Below are 24,611 nucleotides of genomic sequence, written 5' to 3' on the forward strand. Positions count from 1 at the left end.
AGCACTGCTCAGAACAAAAACAACCTGCAGCTGTTCACATTCAAGTATCATAAACAAAACTCAGGCACAGCTCATTAAAAACGCAGTTGCCTGCTGCTAGACAGCGGGAGCTTATTTGTGAGAGAGCAGCAAGAGCAGGGCTGCTGCGTGGGGGTGAGTGAGTACAGCCAAGTCAGCCACAGCCGCAGGGCACCTGGGCAGGGCAGTGACAGCAAGGGGACCTTACGCAGCCCAGCAGTCATCAGGTGACGGCCAGGTAAGGGGCCAAGTCGCAGCTCAGTTTGGGAAAGCCTCATGATAGTTCGGGGAAGTGGTGCAGTCACCATTTCTGGGGATATTTAAAAGGTGGACTTGTGTCAATTTGGGGCATGGGTTAGGGATGGACTGGCAAAGCTGGATTTCTTGTTGGGCTCGGTGACCCTTTTCCAAACCAAACGACTCTTCGATTCTACGACTGAGAGAACTGACAGGTTAGGGGACCAGCCCAGTCGGAGGACTGATTGACTGGCTGAGGGGCTGAAGGCTTAGGGAGCAGCCAAAATGGGCCTCCTGGGCACAGGGGTGCGGGGAAGCTGGTCAGGGCCGGTGCGAACAGTGATGCCTGAATGCGGTCTGATGCGACGTTCTAAGCTGCAATTTGCTTCAGTTACCCTTTCATTACCGTCAGTCATTTATCCCTCCCTCCCGCCGTGCACTTACGTAAAGGATCTTTCCTTCCTGCCCCTGATTGACAGCCGGAGAAGCTGCCGCTGCTTTTCCCTGGGAGGCCGGTCCCGGCTGCCCGGCGGGGCGAGGCGGCGCTCCCCGGGAAGGCGGCGCTGCTGCCGCGGCACGAGGAGCGGGAGCACCGGGAGCACCGGGAGCGGCAGGAGCTGCGGGAGCACCGGGAGCGGCAGGAGCAGCGGGAGCAGCGGGAGCAGCGGGAGCAGCATGGTGGTGCCGCCGCTGCTGCGCGCCGTCATCATGGGGCCGCCGGGCTCCGGGAAAGGCACCGTCTCCGCCCGGATCATCAAGCACTTCGGCGTGAAGCACCTCTCCAGCGGCGACCTGCTGAGGGACAACATGCAGAGGAGGACAGGTGGGAGTGGGGACGGGGGCGGGGGTGTGCGCGGCGGCGATGCCTCTTCCTGTCGCCGTCCCACGAGAGCGGCGCCCACGCAGCGCTGGAGCTGCCCGGTGACACAGCTCCGCTCCGGGGACGGGACACACGCTCACAGCCACATTCCTGCTTCCCTGCCCTCCCGCTCCCTGCCGCCCGTCTGTGCAGCCCTGTCCCGGCTCCGTGTGCCCCCACCCAGGCGGGGGTGGGACTGGCTGACTGCACGCCGCTCTTCAGCGGCCTCACATCTGCAGCCGCGGGTCCTCCACACCCTTCGCTCGCCAGCCTCTTCATCAGCTGTGAAGTTCATCTGTCGGGGCTATCTGGGGTTTTCATGTTTTCCTTGTTTTGTTACGCCTCATTGTTTCCTCGTTCTTGGGTGCTTTTTGTAAATGCTCAGTGGTTTCGGTGCGTGTTTCTAATACCTCTGATAGTTTCTCATGGTTTCTCCAGATGGAAGCATCTTAAAAGAAAAAAATATTCACATTATTTAACAGGCAGTCCAAGACGAGGGGGTTTGAGCAGTCACACTTTTTTGGATGTTTGTTTGATAGCTAGGAGTAGAGTTAACTGGAATTCTGGAATTGTTAATAGCTATTCCAAAATTAGGCCTAGTCCTGTGTTGGCAGGCATAACATAGTGGTGCTTTCGGAAAAAAAAAAAAAAAAAGAAAAAAGAAAAAAAAAGGCAAAATTTTTAAACCACATAGCTTTTAAAATTCTTATTGTCTTATGAGTTCATATAATGTTTCAGCATGGTCTGTGTTTACCTGTGTTTACATACAGTGATGCTTATACTAGGTAAAGATATGAATTATTCTTGCTGTATAGTCCTAGCTTGACTTCTGGCCTCAGCTGAGATAGCACAGTCCCTCTCTCTGGTGGATTTTTGCAAGGATGGAACTCCTGACTTCCACATCTGCTTTTCTTGTAAGAACCTTGTAAGAACCATCTCAGGCTGCATGTGATGAAGTGAAGGTATTATTTTCAGCAACTTCAAGCTGTAAAATATTACATTCACTTGTAAATATCACTGTTGCAGTATGCCTAAGTAACTGGCAGTCTTACTTTTGGAATACTCATTAGGATGTTTGATGGTGAAGCAGTTGTGATGTGATTTCCACGTCTTCACAAAAATTGTTTACTCAGTACAGGTAGTGACTTCAGTACAGTGACTGACTTTACTATAGTTGATATTGTAGATATTGTAAGTTAAGAATTTGCTAGGCACACACCTGCATAGAAATACCTGATCATATTAATGCCATTTCTATTTGGTTGCACAAGCATAACCTTTTATTTACAGAAGGTCACATTCGAAGGAAACGAAGGCAATGTTGTCTTACCAAGTGTTTTGAGGTTTACAATGTTTACTAAATACTTTAGGTTTTGTGCAAGACCACAGAGCACCAGAATCATGCTGAAGGTTATGTGAGAAGAAGAAATTGCAAATGGAAATATCATATTGCTTGAATTGAGGTTGGGAGCCTGAAGTGACGGAGAGAGAAGTGATTAAGCAAAGAATTCTAGGTGGGTGGGACAGATGAAAGACTGGGAAGGAGAGCAAACACGTGGAAGTTTAGCAGACACATTAAAATCCATAATATGAGGAAGGAAGTCAGCAGACAGTTTAAGAGGTGAAGTTTGCTCTAATTTGGCTGCAGCAGAATATACCAGAATCTGCTACAGAGTTTCTCATTCACTAGTAAATCCCGGTGAAACTGTATTGCAATTCATTGAAAGTCAGTCACTAGTTGCAGAAATGGTTCCCAGAGGGTTGAGATGAAATATGAGCTAGCAGGACTGGGTAGTACACTGAAAATAGGAGAACAACTGAGAGGCAACTCAGAGAGCCTTGACAAATTCAGTCAAAGCAAAGATCCGTGAGATTTGATTATAATAGAGGAGTCCTGCAATTTCCAGTTCCTTGGAAAATGAGTTACACTAAGATGGGCAGTTAAAACCCCTGGAAAATTATATGCAGTTAACAGTAATTATATGGCACAAATTTTGCATTTGCTGTCTTGTGAAAATGGACATTGTTGAAAAGTCCTGCTGAAGATGACTGTCCTTATCATTCTGCAGTTATTATTATGTTCTTCTGAACAGTGGAGAGTCTGTGACCATCTCTCTAAGGTAATTATTGTCTGATTACGGCTAGAGCTTGGTTACTGTAATGTAGTTAGAACATGCCAATCCTTTGTAAAATCATGGAACATGGATGCCTGTCATCTCCTACCAAGGAAAGAAAGCTGTGTTACCTGTAATTCTGAAACTTGCCATGCCTGTTGTTTCAGACCAAACCTGAGAAAGCCCAGAATTAAAACCTACAAAACCCTAAGAAATCCCACTCCCAACAGCATGCATAGAAAAAAAAAAAAAAAAAAAAAAAAAAAAGCTGTGAGCTAGTCTACCAACTTTTTGTCCTAATATATGACTGTTTGGGTATATATATATTTATTTATATATATTTTTTTTTCCTTTTGTAATAGTGATTTTCTAAGTGACCTGAGTTCTGTAGAGAGTGGCAAATGGCAGCGTTTTTCAAACTCTATTGGTCTAATAATAGCTTGCTGTATTCTAAACCTTTCTGGGTTCAAAAACTCATTAATCTTTTGAAAGTAAGTTAGAATTGTTACCTGTGAACCTTGCCTTGCACATATTTTTAGATCATTGTGGCTAGAGCAATGCTGCAACATAAATCAGTAGCAGAGTCAAGCATCAAGTAAGTACACATTAAACTATCTCGATGTGATTTATTCCTTTTCCCAACCTACTTCTGCAGGGTACATGGTTCAAAGCACACTAGAATAATAAAATAGGTATGAAGAAGGGAGGTAGGGAAAAGAGACACTTTGTACCCATGCAGACAGTCACCTTTCCAGTTTGCAATGTGCTGGAGGACTCAGGAACCACAGTCTGACTCTTTTCTATACAGTGAGCATGTTTTGAAGTCTGGCCAAGGTGCACAGTGCCTATTTCTAAATGGTCTTTGTACTTTTCAAAGTCTGACTACAGACATGAACAGGCAGTAAAGGGAAATTGCTCCTTTTTTTTTTTTTTTTTTTCCTCATCACTAAAGCTACTACTTGCATTATTTGAGGGTATGTACTGCTTTCAGTTACCTCATGTGAAGAAGGGCCTCTCTCCTGTTGCACATTCCATGCACTGAGTGATTTGTCATTACTTTCTACTGAAAGTGGTTATATCTTGTGTGTGTACGTCAGTCCATCCCATTTTCTCTTCTTTAGTTTTCTGTGACTAGATCTTCAATGGCTGCAAGCAACGGCTTCTGCATATCCACAATAAAACCCATCTTGCTGCTATTCTGGATTACTTAGCGTAATTGGGTAATTGTTTTTAAATGAAAGACACAGAAACTTTGTGCCTAGGACACAGCCCAGGCAACTGAATTTCTTCCTGGCTATACCCATGATTTGGGTGAACTGCAGCATGCTACTGCCTGCCATGTAGGAGCATGGTGTGATAGCTGGAATTATGATTCATGGATGGAATTTTAGTGAGCCAGTGGGATAAATGACTGGTGCTAAAGGTTAGTCAGTTCCATGGGAAACTTGTTTCTGTGTGGCCCCATAAATAGTGTAAAATATCTATAAACATCCTCTTGCAGCTCTAGTAGTCATAAAAATACATATCTGGCAAGCGTGTCCCACTGCAGACTGCTTTCTTAAATGCTGAAGGCATTTATGTTTGTAATAAAGTCTAAGTGTAAGTTAGTAACCAGCCACTAAGCTGACAAATAACTTTCTTTTCAGGAAGTCTGAGGGCTGATATCTTAATAAACTTGTATCCCTTTTATTTCTTATTTTGAAGACCCTTGACTAATGGCCTCTCCTCATTTTAGTTTTTGGAACTTCATATTTCAGATACATAATTCAAATTTAGTAAATTTATTCAGAGGTTGTGAAGATAGAGATGTGTTTAGCCCTACAGCTGCATCTAATTGATCTGATGTATATTTTCATGGTTGGGTCCTAGTTGGTCATCGGGATTTTTATTTTAATTTTGGCAAGCGTGCTGTCTGGTTTACAACATTTCTGTGTCGTCCCGATCAAAACAGTTTTTTTGCAGGCTTGTAGGCATTTTTTCACTTGCTGAAGGTCATAGATAATGTAATGCAACTTTTACTTTTGCAGAAGTGGGAATCCTTGCCAAGTCCTACATTGATCAAGGGCAGCTTATTCCAGATGACATCATGACACAATTAATGCTGAATGAGATAAAAGGTCTGGACCGGTACAACTGGCTATTGGATGGTAAGTGATCATGTTGGATATCACTATATATGGAGAGAAAAACTGCTCTAGAAAACTTGTGACAGTTTTGGTCACTGGTTGCCTGCTTTTTGTGAAATTTTCAGCAGACAGTCTGCCCCAGTTTCTTTGGCTGACAAATGCTTTGGGTGTATCCTGCCTTCAGAACATTACAGGGATATTTAACTCATATTAAAAAGGGTAGCTCAACATTCAGAAAAATTTCAAAACTGGCAATTCTGGTATTTTTTATGATAATTCATGTAATTTCCCCATTAAAATAGGCATTGAGAAGTCTCTTTTTTAAAGTATTTTCTTACTAAAGTCCTTGGGAATAGCAAATTTTTGAAGGATGGGGCTTTGAAATTATTTAAATAGCAAGGTAGGAATGTGATGCAGTAACAAGATAAGTATGGAAAAGTACTGGAGCAGTGTGGAGTGTAATAAAAACCATTGCTCAATTGCCCTAAAAGGCCTCCTTCATTTACTGTTTGGTTCTGTTCTCCAGAGTGAGCTCTTTTGCAGTTCTGCAGTGTAAGCTTATTGCTTCAGCATTCACACTAGAGAGAAAATGCATTTGCTGCTGTCTTCATGAACTGGAAGGCTCTTGTTATTCCAGCCCATGGGAGTACAGTTGGATGTCCAGCACAAAAATAGTGTCTAGGTTGGATGTGTGTTTTTTCAGCCTCTAGTCACAACTTGTCTCAGTAGATAAAACAAAAAGGTTATTGGTGTGGCTTTCTATTTAGAGGGAGCGAAAAATCCTCAGTGGTCTCTGTCCCTTAGTGCTTTATTATAGTTATATTTATATAGTTGCTCCTATGTACAGTGATATGTTCTGGTGGCTTTAGTCACAGTTGGGTTCCTCCCTGAGATAAAGGTTTTTTCCCATTGTGGACAGTAAAATGAAACCTAAACAATAAAGCAAAGAACGGCAGATGTTGAGGTCTTTATCTTTAGTTCCGTGTCCCATGCAGACACAGTTCCAGTCATGTGGATCTGGATGTGTAGCAGTATAGCTGTGCCCACTGGCAACTCTCAGCGGGAGGATTGTGTCAAGACCATAAGATAATAAATCAATTTTTGCTGCATGTTAACGTGCTCCTGCCTTTAAACTTTTGGAGCAGAAATTTTGTCTGCGTCAGCATTTGTAATGAGATGGAGTGAATTACAATAGGGAAAGCTCTGGCACAATGGGCTTCACAGGAACAACACTGTTCTGTTGAAATAAGCTAACCCAAAATCTTTAGTTTGGTAACTGCAATGCAGAACAAACAGACAGGGTCAGTTATCTCAAAGCAGAGGTGCTGAACTGCTTGTATGCTCACTTAGCTAAACACCTATTTACTGCCTTACAATAGGTTGATGTCTTCTAGAGTCGTATGTGTCTGTGGGTTTAATCCATTTAGATTTATGTGCTGTATAACCTAGACTACTTTCCTCTGTGCTCCTGGAATCTTCATAATTCATTACATCTTGCAGATCTTTTTCTGTATAGAGAAAACACTATGTAGAAAATGCCAGTTCAATTTCAATGACATGCTTTTATAAAGGCACTTCAATTTGTTGAGGAATTTTCTCATTACTCAGTACCAAGCAAACTCATTTTCCAGCTGCATAACTTAGAAGCATGGCGGCTGCTAATAGTAAGAAAGAATAGCAGCTCTTGAACTGTGTTTAACAGCAGTGTTGAAGACCTGGCTCTTCTTCTGCTCTTAACATTTAGAAGCACTTCCATGAGATAATGTGTATATGTGAGAAATAGGATAAGGACAGCTCATGACTGTGATGCAAACCAGGTGCAAGAGACTTAATGCACAAGCAAGCACTTGGTCTGAGTTAATCATCTCTGTCTTTTTCTAATGTTTTCCCTCACTCATGCAACGGACAGATAACCAACATTATGCAGGAGTTTCTTAAGTTTGTACCTGCCTTTATGGAGAAATTTACTTGTACAGTAGGATGCAAATTACAAACTACTAAGAACATGACACTATGTTAGAGCTTTTTGAGGAGAGGGATTGTTCCAGTGACTATAGGATGCAATAGCATGTTCTGCAGTAGCTTTGACCACTGAAGGTCTTGTGCTCAATTTTTCATTTCAAATTCTTTGTGGAGACCTTCCCTGTTCTTTGTTTCCACTGCACCCCTCCTAAGTTCCACTAGATTTATTTAATAGTTTAGGGCATAGAGTAGGGAGCCATAGACTTTATGGAGCAAAATGCAGCATCTTTGAAGTGAAGAGACAGGTTCCTGATGAACCTGAGTGCTCTCACAGTCATCATATCTGAGGACCGTTTGATACACTAAAACTTCTGCAACCCTTCTAAACCCTGCCTCTGGTAAATATATTTGGCTTACTGCAGCTGAGTAAAACAGGTTTGTAATGGCCACCACCTTAAGCCAGACTTACATAGCTGCAAAAGTAAGAGACATCAAAATGTTTCTAAGTTGTTCTGACTTTTGAAACTTTTTACTGGAGCTTTTATTACTCCAAATGTGTATACAGTGCTTTTATGCAGTCTAGTGGTATGTTGTGCACATGAATATGGGGGTTTTTTGCACTCACTTGTTACACTGTTGGGAAGATGATTAGCTGAAATGAAGAAATGAAAGCTGGGAAGCATTTAAGAAGTTAAAATGCTATGACATGCTGAAAGATACTGGAAAATCTGATGTTTCTTTCATCTTTATAGAATATGACAATGCTTTTTGGTTTTTCTGCTGTGTAACAATTATTCTCTCTAATAACACAATCCAGGTAATTTTTGCTATAAGTCTGCTTTTGGAATTTTATGAAGTTGTTTCCTTTAAAAAGGTTTCCCCAGAACAGTTGCTCAGGCAGAAGCCCTCGATAAAGAATGTCACATAGACACTGTGATTGACCTAGACGTGCCATTTGAGACCATAAAGTGTCGGCTTACAGCACGCTGGATCCACCCTGCCAGTGGCAGAGTCTACAATCTTGAATTCAGTCCTCCCAAAGTGCAGGTAAGCAATATGCATTGGTGTTGGCACTAAATAACTGCTGCATTGCATTTGCTAGCTGCAGTAGAATATTGTTTACATATGTTGTTTCAAAACACAGCAGCTCAGAAGAAAAAGGCTTATTTCATTTCTTGGGAGCACTGAATCTTTCTGGCAACGCTGTGCTGGGACGAGGGTATGTTAGTGATCTGGTAGAACCTCAAGCTGGTGGACAGTGTATTTGTCCCCTGCAGAGTGGAACACCATGGTGTTTTGTAAGCTGTTAAAGCTGTTCACTGATCTGGAATGCTGTCTGCCTTGCGCACTGGCACAGGATCTGGGCATGGCCTTAGCCTGTTTGCAGCCTGTTCAGTCCAAAATGTAGCTTTCTTTTCCTTCCTCCATAGGAGTCATGTTTTATATATGGAAAACACCAAACCACCAGTCAGAAGAATCCACTTAATGCTTTCCCTGTGTTTATATTTAACCAGGATGGGTATTTTCAAGGGAAGAGCTGCTGTACTGCAAAACTGGATGTAGAAACTTTCAAATCAGGGAAGCTTTTCAACAGATTTAAGAAAATGACTTGAGATATCCTAAAAAGAGCTTGAAGATAAAGACTGTACATTGTTACCTTAAATGTTTTTAAGAACAAGGATTTGCTTTAGTGCAACTTAGCTAAAACTATATTTTATCCTTAACTCTAAATAACTTAGCTGTTGTGGCATCACATTTCACCTGGAAGCTCTATTAATTTACATCAGAAGCACAGCAGGCACTGTAGTTTTTGGATTTCAGTGTTGCAGGAAAAGAGGCCAGCTTGAAATACCAGGTAAGCACTGGAAGTGAGAAACTGAAAATATTGCCTTTGTTTTGTTTAAAACAAGGTGTTTAAAATCATGGTTATTCTCAGTTGTAGAAGAGGCACAGGCAAGATGGAACAGAATTATCAGACTTACCAGCGTAGGCTTTGGCTGCCAGAGCTTTGCTGTTAGGAACTGCTTTACCTTTCACTAATTAGTACTTACACAACACAGTGGACTGCAATACTTAAACTTAAAACATGGAATAGAGCTAAACAGGTGAAATACATTTGTCTCTATTATCTTAATAGACCTTCAAAGTGCTTACTTATCTAGTAGGCACAAAAGTTCACACATTAGGTCCCTACCTCTGTAGGGAAAGCTTCAACTCACTCTAATGCCATTTTTTTGTACAGCTGTTGCTAAATGGTAACTCCTCAATTTTGCAGCTTCAAATCAAAGGGCCATTAACTCCTTTGCACATTTTAGTATTGTCAAATGAAGGTCCAGTTGGTCTCATTTCCTGTTTACAGGAATGTATTACCAACAATATTGCTTTCCCTTGTATGTGAACATTTTGTCTTCATATTCCCCATGTTCTATGAATGCTCCAGGGGGCAAATTAGTCAAGTTACTATGATCTTATATTCATTGGCAATACTGATAAAATATTTTTAACTAACAGACTGTTTTACTGAAAAGTCAACAACTTACATTCCACATAAGAACACAGGCAGCAAGCCTCTCTCTTTATAGGCAGAAATCTACACCCTGATTAAGTGGAAATTGATCATAATTTAAATAGAAAATCACACAAAGCACACTTAAAGAGAAGTAAGAAGTCCTGTGTTTGCTTTTAACCTTGATTAGGGCATTGACGACATTACTGGCGAGCCGCTCGTTCAGCGCGACGATGACAAGCCCGAGACTGTCAGCAAGAGGCTGCAGGCTTATGATGCACAAACAAAACCTGTTCTAGAGTATTATCGGTAAGTAGTAAAATCTGTTCTTCCACATTCCAAAATCTTATTGTGCATCAGCATAGCGAGGAACAGATCTCTCCAGTTACAGAATATATTATACCACAACAGTGAGTGCAGTGTGAGTAGCTGTGTAACTTCCATGAACTCAGTAAGAAATCAACCCAGTAGAATTAGTATTTAGTATGGTTTTCCAGTGATGTATGTGACCTTCTGGAATCTGTGTGGTAATATAGCCTGTCACTGCAGCCAGCCACATTTAGTTTTATAAAGAATGCTATGCTTTATTCAATGCATCATAGTACTGTTCTCAGCAACAACAGCTCTGGTGGGTGAGGAAACAGAGACAGTTCCTTTTTTTTGCCAAGTATTTTGTTTTCTGAATGTATAAGTAGAAGTGCAAGGGGTTAAGAAATTATATACAAATAGAGAAACTGTTAATGAGGATTTAAATGTGGCTGTTCTAAGAACAGGACTGTGATTGGACTGAGCTAGCAAGACTCTTTGGGAAGAGGTAGCTAATTCAGAATTGTCATTTGCATTGTGGAGTGGATAAGAATTGCTAGTTCTTTTAAAAGTCAAAATTATACACAATGTTTCCTCTAAAGTAAAGCTGCAAGTGTCATACTGCTAATATATAGATATATAGGAGGTCTCCATGTAGAGCTTTAGTCTTACAAAATCTTATATTGCCTAGACAAAGAAATCAGACTTTGACAACATCAATGATTGTACTTTCTGTATTTCCATATTCATCACCCTTCATTGTATTCCTCTAAGATCAGCAGAAAGCTAGAAGCTCCATGTTTGGTGTGGTTAGGTTTTTAAGAAGTTTATCTAGACAGTGATATTCCCAATTTTGTTTGATTTCTAAAGTGAAAATGCCTCAGAGCACCACAGTAAGACAGATGCCTAAGCTGTTATTCCCGATAATAATGTATTTGACAGATAAAACTAGCTCCTACAAATTCAGAATAACTTACTAATTTTGCTTGTCCTGATACATATTCTTTTATCCATGAGTTGCAACCAGTAATACCTGTGTTAGTCACAGTCATCTGGACAATGGCTGTAATAGCACATGCTTGATGGCTATATTGCTGCTTTACCTTGTTTGTGATTAAGTGCTCTGCAGACAGCCATCAGTTTCATGAACTGATGTGGTCAGTAGCTAACAGTTTGAGGAGCAGTGAAATGAATGTACAGTCTGCATTTCAAATGCTACAGCTGTTCTTGGTGTTACATCACATGCATATTTTCACACTCCTGCCATAGTAATCTTCAAGTGAGGTGGAGATTTTGGAACAATTAAACAATTTGACATCTGTAATGCTTTCTTGTGTTTCTTCCTTAGGAAAAGAGGGTTATTGAAATCCTTTTCTGGAACAGAAACCAATAAGATCTGGCCACATATCTATGCTTTCCTTCAAACCAAGTTGCCAGATGTGAGCCAAAAAGATGCTGCCAACCCCAGGTGAAAATAGGTCAAACTTCTCACCTGTCATAGCTCACTCCCGATTACATAAGATTCTGCAATCAAGGATTTGTCCAAGTAGTCTACCACACTCATCAATAATTAAAGTCCAATGCTGTCCTTAACTTACATTATAGTAAAATTTTGTTGCCTGTGGTTATCACTTTAATGCTGTAATTTTTTTTAATATTAAATATACCTAATTTTAAAAATACAGTAACTGCCTTAAACAAAAGCAGGTACTCTTGTGTCTCTTATTTGGAAAAAAAGTTTGCAATATTGATTGATGAAGGAAACACATTTCAGAATACAGCTTAATTAGAAAGCACATTGACTGATTTATTCAGTTAGTAAATGAAGCAATGGCAAGAACATGAAAGCACATTTCTTGAACATGTGCCTAGCTGGAACTAGCCAGAAGCTGTGAAGAAAAATGACCACTGGTCTCCAAAAAGCCATTTCAGACCAGAGCTGCTGTGTATGGAAACTGATCTTATGGAAAAGTTAGCTTCTTGTTTGCTTGCACAGATGTGACTTGATTTTGTTAATAAATTATGCTTAGTACCAGGGCAAATTATGTAAGCAAGTATTATGTTTACATTTCTACTCTCAGAACAACTATTTTGCAGGCATGGGAAATGGAGTTTCAATGATATGTAACACATTTGGTAAAGTCTCTGTCTTTCTGTGACCCTGCAAGACTTTATCAGTAAAAAGATAGCAGATACTGAGTAGATTAAGTGTAATCTGGTAAACCTGTAGCTAGATGATCTTGATCAGCGAATGTCAATGCCAATACAATCTTTGAAAACAAGTGCTCACTGATGCCAGTGACATGATTTCCAGCAGTCAAAATACTTTGGCATATTACTGTAGCAACTGGACTGGTTTTCATTAGATTCTTGTCTCTGACCGGCTCTTGTGTTTATTTCTGAAATAACTGGAAATACAAACCTCCACAGTCCACACTTTTTTAACAGCCCAGGGAACGCAGACATTGCTATTTTTCAGTGATTCCTCCCAGCCCTTTTTTAATGCTCGTCAGAGTGGGAATTACAAGAGTCAGCAAAATCTGAGAAACAAACAACTCTGTCTAGGTAATGTCTGAAGTAGCTGTGTCCTAGTAATGCAGGTTCAATCTCCTTTAGCAGTGACAGGTACAGTGCTGGGGTGTTGATATACTTTGGACTGCATCTGCACATCCAGTTTTAGCATTATGAATATTGAGACACATTTGAGTCTAAAAAGAAATGGTCATTGTAGAATTTGTGAATTCTATAAATGAACAATCTAAGCAGCAGCTATGACTACAATAAGTTTTCCTTTAATTTAAAGAAAGCTTGCCAAGAAGGTTGACCACTTGTACTGTCCGCTTGAGAAAATGTCTACATATTACAGTGATAAACTGAGTAGCTGATTTTTACATAAAAAACAGTGAATTACTTTTTGCCAGCACATACAAATTTCAGTGAGCCAGAAGGAGCAGGGGGAAGGAATCTCATTATTTGACACTTATTTCTGCACCATCCAGTTTTATCCCATTAGAAACTAAAAAAATAATTTCTACTGTGGAACAAACAGGTTGCTAGATCAATGGCTCTACTGCTAAGGGTAGCAGTTGCAAGTCATATTGCCCTTACTACCCCTACCCTTGCATACAACATTCCATTAAAAAACAACCTATAGTTACTTGTTTTCCTTTAAGTTCCCCTTAATAATTAACTAATTATTAAGGAGGAGGCAGTATTTACTTATCCTTTTCTGGAGTATCTGTCAAACTTAAGCAGATGCAGTAGAAACTTGTAGTTTTATCTCGAATTTGCATGTGGGACAGAACTGCTCCTTACTCTTATCTTCAGTCTGTTTGCAAAAGAAGGCTAGAGAGCAGAAGTCATATGGAAAGCTATTTCTATGTGCATCTGCTATTGCTTTGGTACTAATACTCTGGGGTATATTCTGCAGACTTAGACTGTTCCATATCTTGGCTGTAGGCAAAACTGAATATTACTGGATTCTATTTCACAGAATCATAGAATCATTAAGGTTGGAAAAGACTTCCAAAATCATTGAGTTCAACCTCTGGCTTTCCCCACCCTGCCAAATAACTTACAGCATTAGGTGCCATGTCTAGTCATTTCTTAAACACTTTCAAGGATGCTGACTCCAACACCTCGATGGGCAATCCACCCAATGCCTAACAACCCTTTCAGTGAAGAAAGCCCTCCCGACGTCCAACCTGAACCTCTTCTGGCACAGCTTGAGGCCATTTCCTCTTGTCACTTCTTAGCTGGGAGAAGAGGCCAAACTCCACCTTGCTACACCCTCCTTTAAGAGAGTTGTAGAGAGTGATAATGTGCCCCTAAGCCTCCTTTTCTCCAGCCTGAACAACCCCAACCTCCCTTACCTGCTCTTCGCAGAACTTATGTTCCAAAGCCTTCACCAGCTTCACTGTCCTTCTCTGGACCTGCTCCAGCCCCTCAATGTCCTTTTTGGAGTAAGGGGCCCAGGACTGGACACAGGATTTGAGATGTGGCCTCCCCAGTGCTGAGTTCAGGGGGACAATCCCTGCCCTGCTGGCCACACCATTGCTGGAACAGGCCAGGATGCCATTGGCCTTCTTGGCACATGGGTACTGCTGGCTCATGTTCAGCTGCTGTCAGCAGCACCCCCAGCTCCTTTTCCTGTGGCAGCTTTGCAGCCACTCTGCCCCAGCCTATGGCATGGCCTGGGGTTATTTTGCCTGAGCTAAAAACTGGAGGTAGGCTATGATAACTGAACTTTTGAAATCTACATGTCTTCCACACCTTACATACAATCAGAACAATTCAGTAATGGATGGAGTGTATACTGATACCATTATCTGAGACACATGCTGTTTTTGTAGTCTTCCAATACACATTTTACACATCTTCCAGTACACATTTTTATAGACAGACCTGCTGTAATAGCAGCAAGTTCGAAAAGCACAGCAGAATTTTGGAGTGCAAGGTACTGTGGAAGGCCTTGTCTAGAAAATATATTTGGATTTCTAGCTTCTTAAATAAGAAGCTTTTCATGGTTTTCCACTTGATGTTTGAGTTGACATTGTCATAAACCCACTTTGGTTGAATAGCATATTAAGTACCTTTCAAACACTCTGTGACACTTCACTCTATATGACCTTTAACAAAGCTTTTTGTTTTAACTAAGGTCTTAGCCTAACCCTTGTACAAGTTCCCTTCATCAACTACTTCCACCATAACAAAACTTCGTTTTAAAAAAACAATCTGAAGTTAGCCTGATGAACAAGAGAATGACTCCCAGAAATCATACAACCCAGCACTCATTTGTAGACAAGTGTTGCTTATGTCTTAGGATTAAACCAAGTTATGTTTAATGAAAGTACAATATAACATTTAAATCCCCTTAGTAGAGGTAGAAAGCCAGTGTTTTAATCTAATCCATTCAGATCAGAAATACTGATACCAGATACTGATTTATTGCTATTAGTGATAACCAAATTTGAGAGCTTATACTGTCAGCAAGGTAGCATGAATACAGTTGCAATCTCCACATATCCACATCTGTAGTAAGACAATAGCAGATTCTAGCAAGAATCTGCTGCTTCTTGTAAACATTGTATTTGTGCAGATGTTTAATTTCTAAAATCATGAAAGGCAAGGTTAGTAGCAGAAAACACATCCAGTTTCACATTCGGCAATATAAGAACCCTGCTCTTCAAGGACAACTAAAAATCTAGCAGCACATTTCAAACAATATTACAAGTTTTTTCTTAATTACCCACCCTTCAAAGTCCCTCCCCATCCCCAGTCAAACAAAAACAACAAAAATCTGACACGAAAAATAAAGTGCAGTACCCAGAAAAATAAGTGTCAAGAAAATAGCCATGTTTGTTTCTTTGGGAAAAAAAAAAAAAACCAAAGGGGAAATAAGAGAGTACTTGGCCTCAGTCTCAAAAGTACTATAATGTGTCCATCATTTTGGATTCTTCTTCATCTCTTTGTATCACAGAGTTGAAACTGCAGGCATCTGTGTTTATGGAACCTTGTAGATCTCCTGTGTTCTGCAACAGATTAAAAACTGACAGCTTAATGCTCCGTAATTGTACACATGGAGGGAAAAACAGTGAGAAGGAAATAAGGAAGAATGCTTGCCTTGTCTACCTTATGATGAGACAAATTTACAATAGAAAGGAAGTAAGGTCTGAAAACATCATCAACCAGTATTACATCACTCTATCAAGAACATTTAAAATTTGCTAGCATAGCCTGTATTTGGTCTTAATATTTCTAGCACTTAACTGCACATTTACATAAAATTCAGCTGTTTAATATACCTCTGAGAGGTACTTTAATCAAATTATTTCAAACAAGTACTTTCAATTGCAGCTCCTTTCCTAATACATATTTTTGACAATCTTTCTAGTTGTTTCTTCATTCCAGAATGTGGCCTAACTGGAAATGCAAAAAATACCAAAGAATGCTCAGTTTCCTTTTATCACAAAGGAAGACTTTCCATAGGCTTCACTGCTCTTGCCTAGAGAAGTTGTGGGGTCCCTGGCAGTGTTCAAGGCCAGGCTGGATGGGGCTGTGAGCAGTCTGGTCTATGAAAGGTGTCCCTGCCATGGCAGGGAGTTTGGAACTAGATGATCTTTAAGGTTTGCTCCAACTCAAAGTATTCTGCGATTCTGGGACTTACTTGACTGATCCCATGATTTTATACTGCTCATGGTGATGACTGGGAATATAGTTCTAGGATATGATCAGTTTTGTGCAGTGTTTATATTAGGCATGAAAATGTAAAGGCACTAAACAAACAATTTTGACCTTATGCTGACACTGTGTGAATTCCAGCAAGTAAAAAGAAAGCCCTTATATGCCTTGTGCATTAGTAACACTGCATGATATATCCCAAGCACTACCACCAATTCACGAAACAATCCTCTTTATATCACAGAAAGGTAAAGCTTCTCTAGGCAGGATCTAATCCTGCTTTAGTTAAATTAAATTTTAGAAATAATAAACCTACCTGTAAAAAGGATGTCCATTCTCCCATGCAACCAGGACTGACATTGAGATCATGGAGTAACATTGTTTGAAAGCCATGTGATTGTGACCAGATTCTCACTCTCGTCTTGAATGCCTCAAGTTCATTTTTAAAGGCCTCAAAGTAGCCTTCTCCTGTCTGCAAAAAGGAAAATGAAACATTTGTTCTTCAGCCAGATTTACTTTTGAATTGTAAGCATACATAGTGCTGAAAAAAATCCAAGTAGTAATGACATGCTATACCTTTTGGAGAATAACAACTGGGAATGATTCAGAAATAATGTCAGTTAATTTTAAAATTACATTACAGGTAGATTTCTTTTTAAGACAATCTGTAGCATTTATATGCATAAGTGAAGTAACTGATTTTCTGAGAACATGTAAAATTAAATCTAATTTTAGCCTTTCATTTATTCCAACTCAGGAGCTATCCTTACAACAGGTGCTTGCCAAAGCCCTTTGGTAAAAAGTAAAGCACAAACTAAATCACATTTTAACTACACTCATTCAGGCAATATTAAGATCCATTAGTCTTATATATTAGCCTATTAATGTTAGATCCAAGAGTCTTGAACAATTGAACACAGTCTACATCAAATCACAGTTTCAGTTTTCTCACTTTCTTCCCGCATGGCTCTGGACTGCCCTATTTCAGTCATTAAAAAAGGACACTATTTGTATATCTACCCCACTGTAAAATGCAGATGAAATGGAAAAGTTGTGACAATACACAACCACACTTTGAAAAAGTGTAATTAGTCAAAAGTCAGACCAGTTTAACACCAGACCATGTTTGCTGTTGTTACTTAGTTATTACTGGTCTGTAACACACCTGCTGTCCTACTGCTCCATCATGCCTTCCACCTGCAACAAGCAAAATCCGTTATTCATTTTCAGAATTATAGTTTTTGGAATTATAATGAAGTGTTCTGTCCAGAAAATGATTGCTAGCAAAACACTTTCCCATAAGCCTAAATCAGTCAACAAATTATTTAGCCTCCCATGGTTAGGAAGAAACCCTCTCTAAGACACTGGTCTCCTGTACAATAGCAAGAGTTTCTCACATTATTACTTGGGTAATAATGTGAGAACTTACTTTGGCTTTTTGGAAAAAGAGACGAAAACATCCTCTTGGATCCACATTGCAGCTTCTGGCAATTTCTATAATAAACTGCATTACAACTGCCTGGTGTGCTACTTGCTCCATCAGGGCTCTTTTCTGAAAAAAAGGGAAAAAAGAGTTGAGAAGTTCTGGTTAAAAGAAGTTTCCAGCAATTATATTTCTAAAACTCAGCAGAATCCTTTTTGCTTCAGTTCCTAAGCAGATGTGAACGGATGCTCACAGAAACAAGGGGACTCATAATTAGCTATAACTAGACAAAGGTGACAATGCACTATCAATAGAGAGGTTTGGACAAACAGTTAAATAATTAAGTTGGTCACCTTTTTACAGTGCAAATGGGAAAATTTAAAGATTTAAACATCTTCATACCTGTTCAGCTTCTAGATGAAAACACCACAACATGAGATACCTAGATGTTTCTTCACATACAAGGTATGGGTGATCAGACAGAAACCTTTGACTATCATCCCATCTGCTCAGCATGCCTAATAAGAGAAACACAGTTAAAATATTCTGAACAGATAAATGATTTAATGCAGCAAGGAACTTACTTGTGTACATGACTTGGAAATTTACTAACCTCAGAATAACAGCATGCAGCTAAATTTGGGGGTTTTATTTATACATCTAACCAATGCCAAAAGAGCATTACCAGAAGGCATAAATAGATTTTGAAGATAGTAAAAGCAGATTATAAGTCATTCATTTCTAGTAATGCTGATAATTTATTTTTAATCAGTTCTCATATGCTATCAAGGTGGTGTAGGTACATATTAGTTTCAACACCAAATAGCTTAAAAAAGTCTATGGACAGTGATTTACATTAAGTGATTCTAACAAACACAAATCCTCTAAATGTTTGTAAATAAAAATGCTAAGAACAGAACCTGTAATCTGTCAAAAATTAATGTGCTTTTAACACACAGTTTGTTAGATTTTTAGAAAAATTCAAATTGATTATACATACAGCTTAATCTCAAAAAACAAAGCCACACCAGTACTTGAAAGTTAATCAGAACTTTGAATTGTGGTATCATGGCACTAGCTTCAGGTAATAAGTTGAATTTAAAAATCAGAACTCAATGCTCAGAGCACTTCTTAAAACTGCCCTTCAAATATCTCTGACAGTCATTATTGGCAACAGGTACCAGATGCACAGCTTCACCTGTCTATCAGCATATAATAACTTGGCTAAAGATAATTCAATAGTAATGACCTAAGCTAATCTTAATTCTAGCAAACAACTGCTGAAACAGAAAGCAACAGCTTATATTTCTTTTGACTGTTTTCAAGTTATTCTATATAAGTTCTTTATTGCTTTGAAGCCACAGCAGGATCCAGAAGCAGGACTCGTGCAATATAGCAAGGTCTGCACTGCTCCTTGGCAGCAGCTAGCATGGAATAAGTGACTTCAGAAAGCATTAATGTACTGTGACTTTCTACAATGGACTTATCTATCACAAATTAAAATAAAAACATAGCTTTGAGCTCAGGAAGTATTAAAAAAAAATTACCTTCTGCAACATGATTGCTTCTGTAACAGTCTAATTTGAATTTAGACAAAGAATAATTTTGCCCAACTCTCAACAAGGAAGCCTAAAGATGGCATCTTATTTTTTTTACCTTCTAAAATGCACAGCAGGGGAGATGTTTTCTAATTCAAATATCATTACATTAAACAGTTAATGTAATTTAGAGAACCTATGCCTATTACTGCTATTTGCATACTCTGACGATGTTGTGCCTCAACTTGATACTTGAAAGGCTTGGTAAGGCTAACAGAGCTCGAAGTCCTATCTCTAAAACAGCTTTAAGCCCCTCAGAAGCCAAAAAAAATCATAAAAACAAGTTTTTAAGAGCAACTGAATTTTGCCAATCTAGTTGATTATTCTTGATTGTACCAGAATTCCAAATATGGTTATACTATTTTATAGCATGAGTGGCAAGCACTTCAGAGAACCACAAAAATGTCAGATTACATTACAAGATCAGCTTTGTGTTTAGTCGGGTTTAACAATTACAACAGAGCTAAAGTGACACCTAGTGGATAATTACGTATAGTTTTAAACAGTTTTAAACTGTTCTGAACACAAGTACTCTCAGTGTTGGTGCTAACGAGTATGTCCATTTAATCAGCCATTACCCTTACAGATTAACAGGTGACAGAAGAACATTTAATAAAACATTTAATTTCATTTCCATTAAAAAAGGAGAGAGCCACAGACAATGACCCATGCACTTATATATACATGACTTATATTTCCAGGAATGTCCCTGCTTTTTCCCAGTGATGTGGAATATCCCTTTAGTCCTGATAAAATAAAACCAAACAGTCTGTCATTTAGGTCTTCCACTTATTAGCATTCATTCTGTACAAGAAGGAGCAAACCAACACAAATTCTGTAGGAACCACAAGATGTAGGCAAAACAGACTCACCAAAGTGTCTAATCTTTTGTTCATGTTTTTGCATAAGTGGTTCAGACACAGCTTCATCTTCAATTTCTTTTCTTTTTTGATTAATAAAACTCTGAGGAAGAGAAAGATTGTACTATCACATAAACTCCACACATACTGTTTAGTGATATAAAGGAGTTATTATATTTTAATATGTTTCTATTTAAATGGCTATATTCCAATTTTAGTGTCTTATCATATTTGAGAAGGTGTTTTTTTTATCTATTAACAGAATTTCAAAGACTCCTTATAGTCTCTGAAAAATTTCTGTCTTCAGATATGAACTTACTGATCTGTTAGTCATGAGAATCATGTACATTGCAGCCTGGATCAGTTAAATCAATAAAATTAGGAGATGTGATAATGATGCCAAACAGATTTTTGCTTTTATATATTCTTAATGTATATTTGTAGCTCTGTAGCCTACTATTGTATAACTATACAGATTCATAGTTAGAATTTTACCTACTCAGTTAACAAGAAAGACAAAACACATTCCTAAAAGCTCAATCCTAATCTTAGTTCTTCCAACACCAAGGAGAACACTCTTCCATGAAGACCTAGAGAAGAAGGGGGTCCTTCAGAAGAAAGTCAAACCTAGAGGGGCAATTACCTCAGCATCTGTGTTTCTAAGTGGGCATTCTTGTAAATTATGATCATTTGCTAAATTTATAAAACTGTAGCTGCTCTATGTCACACGTGCACCTTTGGGGCATTTTTCAGCATGTATTTTGGTGTGTTGTGCACCTTAATGAAGGTTGTGCACCTTTTTATGAAGGTGCATCTTCATACAAAGTCAACCACATTTATCACCTGACTGTGTCTGGCTTGTGACTTTAGGGCTAAGAAAAAGGCAACAACAACTGTTGAAATTAAATTGTGAAATCAAATATGAGATTCTACTATTAAAAAAACGAGTTCATATAAGTAAGTTATTTTTCAGTAGACAGCATTAGAGGCAAACTAACAGTTTCATATTCTGGGTTGGATGGGACATTTAAAGATCAGTTTCAACCCTCGCTGCCCAGGCAAGAACATCTTCTACTGGATTAGGCTGCTCCAAGACCAGTCCAATCTGACCTTGGTTGTTTCTGGGGACAAGGCATCTACAACTTCTTCCCTGGGCAACCTCTTCCAGTGTCTTGACACCCTAATAATAAAAAAGTCTTCCTTATACCCAATCTAAACCTACCATTGTTCAGTTTAAAGCCATTCCCTCTTGTCCTGTCACTACAGGTTGTGATAAAAAGTGTTTCTCTCCATCTTTCTTAAAAGGCCCCTTTAAGTACTGAAAGGTCATAGGAAGGTAAATAAGGGCTCCCCGGAGCCCTCTTTTCTTCAAGCTGAAAACCCCAGCTCTCCCAGCCTCTCTGCATAGGAAAGTGCTCCAGCCCTCTGATCATCTCTGTGGCACTCCTCTGGAGCTGCTCCAACAAGTGTCCCCTTGTACAGGGGATCCCAGAACTGGGTACATTACTTTGAGGGTGGGCCTCAGGAGAGCAGAGGGGCAGAATCCCCTCCCTGGCCCTGCTGCCCACTCTGCTCTGGATGCACCCAGCACACGTTTGGCTCTCTGGGCTGGCAGTGCCCATGGCTGGGTCATGTCCAGCCTCTCACCCACCAGTACCCCCAAGTCCTTCTCAACAGAGCTACCCTGAGCTGTGCTGGTACTTGGGATTACTCTGACCCAGGTGCAGCACCTTGCACCTGACCTTGTTAAAACACACTGGGTCCCAAGGATCCAATTCTCCATCTTCTCCAGGTCCCTCTGGAAGGCTTCCTTCAGGTCTGATAACTGCACCACTCAGCTTGGTGTCACCTGCAAACTTGCTGAGAGTGCCCTCAATCCCTCTGTTTAATTTTAATGAAGATATTAAATACCACTGGTCCCAACACAGACCCCTGAAGGACAGCACTGGCCCCTGATGTCCACTGGGACTTTGAGCCATTTACCATTCCCTTTCCTTGTCACCAACCTACCAACCAACCACTTTCTTATCCACCTAACAGCCCACTCATCAAATCCATCTCTCTCCAGTTTAAGAGAGAAGGATTTGATGAGTGATCACATCAAAGGCTTTCTAGAACTCCACATAAATGACATCTGTAACATCTTCCCTGTCCACTGATGAGGCAATTGAATTGGTCCAGCAGGACCTGCCCTTGGTGCAGCTGTGCTAGCTGCCCCAAACCACCTCCCTGTCCTACATGTGCCTCAGCACAGCTTCTAGAAGGGTCTATTCCATGATCTTCCCAGGCACGAAGTTGAGGGACATAATGTGTTTTTGTGCTGTACAAGACACAGAAGACACTCAAACTAGTAACAACTGGAATGAACAAAAGAGATTAGCACTTGTTTCCAGGCACAATGATGTAGGTCATACCTTATTAAAGACTTCTTTACTAACAGGATCTGTGTTCCATAGATTCTGTCGTTCCCTCTGCTTTAGTGCTTCTTCTTTTCTTCTCCACTCTTCCTCTCTCCATCTCAACTCGGCAGCTTCTGTCCTTGCTTGAGCAGATTCCTGATCGCAGGATTCTGAATTATGCAGTGCTAAACTACCAAATTTTTGCTGGGCTTCTGCTAGGTTCCATGTGCATTCTACAGAATGCTTCACAAACTCTCTTTCTTTTTGGCAGGCTAATTCAATCCCTTGGCTGTATGTCTGTAAGGAAAACCAGACATGCTATTTATGGAGAGAAAATTGTTGGTTTGCAGTTTCTATAGAAGCAGACTAGCCTAAATCTCAAAGGTAATAATAATGCACCTGGAAGGCACCTTAGATATGCAGCATTATAACAGCAGAACTGATGAAGCATGGCAATGTGCAGCTATGTCTCCTAGAAAGAGATTTCCAATTCAAGCCACCTTAACTTTATTAAGTGTATTTGCAAAATCATGGGTCATGTGCTGCTATCACCAATAGTCTTCAGACTGTAAAAATACTTTTGACACAGCTGAAATACCTCTGGCTATCTTAGGGCTGGAACACTAGCAGCAGCTAAGTGTGAGAATGCTCTGATTATACACTTCTGATAAGAAAGTACTGGGTTTGTGGTATCAGATCACAACAGAAAAGTAACTGCAGCTGCCTGCATTTCAGTACTAGTACCTCAACAGATGGCTAACATCTTGAATTGACACTAGAAGTGGTATTTAAGTTATAAAGTGGCCAAGGCCCAGCACAAACACATGCTCCTTTTGGTCAAATTTGTTGAGTATGTCACCACTCATAGCTAGGACAGAAAAGGGACAATCCTTTTATATTATTTCAACCCTGTTTATATTATTTCCAGCTGTGCTCAGAATTCACACTCAGTAATTCAAGAAACTACCCTTTACAGCCTTTTCCACCAAGAGTGAAGAAAAGAATCCATCCATATGAATAAGTTCCTCAGCCTTCCACTGCCACTTTATGGAAGATGCAGTGCTGACAACCTCTGGCAGGGGCACACGAAGGACAATTCGTGAGATTATCTGAAGAAAACTTTAGCCCAAGTTAATCAAACTTATTGTCCCAACTTTGTCTGGGAATTATAGCATTTTTATCTCTGCACTAACAAGAAGAAAATTCCACCGCTGGAAAAGTAACGTAATGGCAGCTGCTTGCGAGAACGCACAGAATTCCTTGGAACGCGTTTATAAATCGCCGCCTCGCCCTGGCCAGCAGAGAAACACACCGCCTACCTCCCCGCTCCTTGGGCACAGGGAGCTGGGGTGACTCCAGCCCAGCTCCTTCCGCACCGCCTGCCCGCCGTGCGGCTGTGACCGGGCGCGGCCGGCGCCAGACCCCCCCAGCCCCCACCGGGCCCCGCACGGCCCGTCCCGCCACGCCGACCCCGGCCCCGCCGCCCCTCCGCGGGCCGCGCCGCCCGGCACCGACCGCACCGCACCCCGGGCGCCAGACGCGGGGCGAGGGGCCGGGGCAGCGGGGCCGGCGCACGGGCGTACCTGCACCTCCGGCAAGCGCTGGCGGAAGGCGGCAGCCTGTGCCCGCTCCTCATCCTCCCCCTCCGGGGCGCCGCCGTCCCGGGAACGCGGCGACCACAGCGCCATGCCCGGTGCCGTCCCGGCGGCGCGACCCGTTCGCCGGAACTGGGGCAGCGACACTTCCGCCGATGGGAGCGCGGCCGGGAGCGCCCGCCCTCAGCGCGTCGGGAGGAGCGAGTGGCGGGCGCGCCTCCGGGGAGGTAATGAAGGCGGCGGGCTGGGCGGGGGCGGGCAGCACCGCAGCTCCGCCTCTGCCGCGGCTCCTCCCCGGCCGCCGCCGTGTCCCTGCCTCTGTCCTGTCCCTGCCCGTGCCGCGGCTCCTCCGCGGCCGCCGCTGTGTCCGTGTCCCTGCCCCTGTCCCTGCCCCTGTCCCTTGCCCCTGCCCCTGTCCCTGCCTCTGT

The 24,611-nt window shown here is 41.0% G+C and overlaps 2 protein-coding genes across 2 annotated transcripts; one reads left to right on the forward strand and one right to left on the reverse strand.

Annotated features, from left to right (window-relative positions):
- The first annotated feature begins 763 nt into the window (after positions 1 to 763).
- Positions 764 to 12,889, forward strand: AK3 (adenylate kinase 3). Its single transcript, XM_056514045.1, has 5 exons — positions 764 to 1,078; positions 5,256 to 5,375; positions 8,191 to 8,363; positions 10,013 to 10,131; positions 11,477 to 12,889. The coding sequence occupies exons 1-5, from the start codon at positions 931 to 933 to the stop codon at positions 11,598 to 11,600; spliced, it is 684 nt and encodes a 227-aa protein (XP_056370020.1). The 5' UTR covers positions 764 to 930; the 3' UTR covers positions 11,601 to 12,889.
- A 2,163-nt stretch (positions 12,890 to 15,052) lies between these two features.
- CDC37L1 (cell division cycle 37 like 1, HSP90 cochaperone) lies at positions 15,053 to 24,406 on the reverse strand. Its single transcript, XM_056514046.1, has 7 exons — positions 24,172 to 24,406; positions 22,604 to 22,885; positions 20,202 to 20,292; positions 18,134 to 18,249; positions 17,738 to 17,860; positions 16,625 to 16,780; positions 15,053 to 15,659 (listed from the first exon to the last, which is right to left on the reverse strand). Exons 1-7 carry the CDS (start codon positions 24,274 to 24,276, stop codon positions 15,558 to 15,560), a joined length of 975 nt encoding a protein of 324 aa, XP_056370021.1. The 5' UTR covers positions 24,277 to 24,406; the 3' UTR covers positions 15,053 to 15,557.
- Between the last annotated feature and the right edge of the window lie 205 nt (positions 24,407 to 24,611).

This window comes from Oenanthe melanoleuca, chromosome Z (genome assembly GCF_029582105.1).
Source record: "Oenanthe melanoleuca isolate GR-GAL-2019-014 chromosome Z, OMel1.0, whole genome shotgun sequence".
Classification (NCBI taxonomy): domain Eukaryota; kingdom Metazoa; phylum Chordata; class Aves; order Passeriformes; family Muscicapidae; genus Oenanthe; species Oenanthe melanoleuca.

Coding starts and splice junctions, on each gene's coding strand:
- AK3 (XM_056514045.1), top strand. CDS start 931: ATGGTGGTGCCGCCGCTGCTGCGCGCCGTCATCATGGGGCCGCCGGGC. Junction 1,079..5,255: donor CAACATGCAGAGGAGGACAG/GTGGGAGTGGGG, acceptor TTACTTTTGCAG/AAGTGGGAATCCTTGCCAAG. Junction 8,364..10,012: donor TCAGTCCTCCCAAAGTGCAG/GTAAGCAATATG, acceptor AACCTTGATTAG/GGCATTGACGACATTACTGG.
- CDC37L1 (XM_056514046.1), bottom strand. CDS start 24,276: ATGGCGCTGTGGTCGCCGCGTTCCCGGGACGGCGGCGCCCCGGAGGGG. Junction 22,886..24,171: donor AGCGCTTGCCGGAGGTGCAG/GTACGCCCGTGC, acceptor TTTTCCTTACAG/ACATACAGCCAAGGGATTGA. Junction 18,250..20,201: donor ACAAAAGATTAGACACTTTG/GTGAGTCTGTTT, acceptor TTCTCTTATTAG/GCATGCTGAGCAGATGGGAT.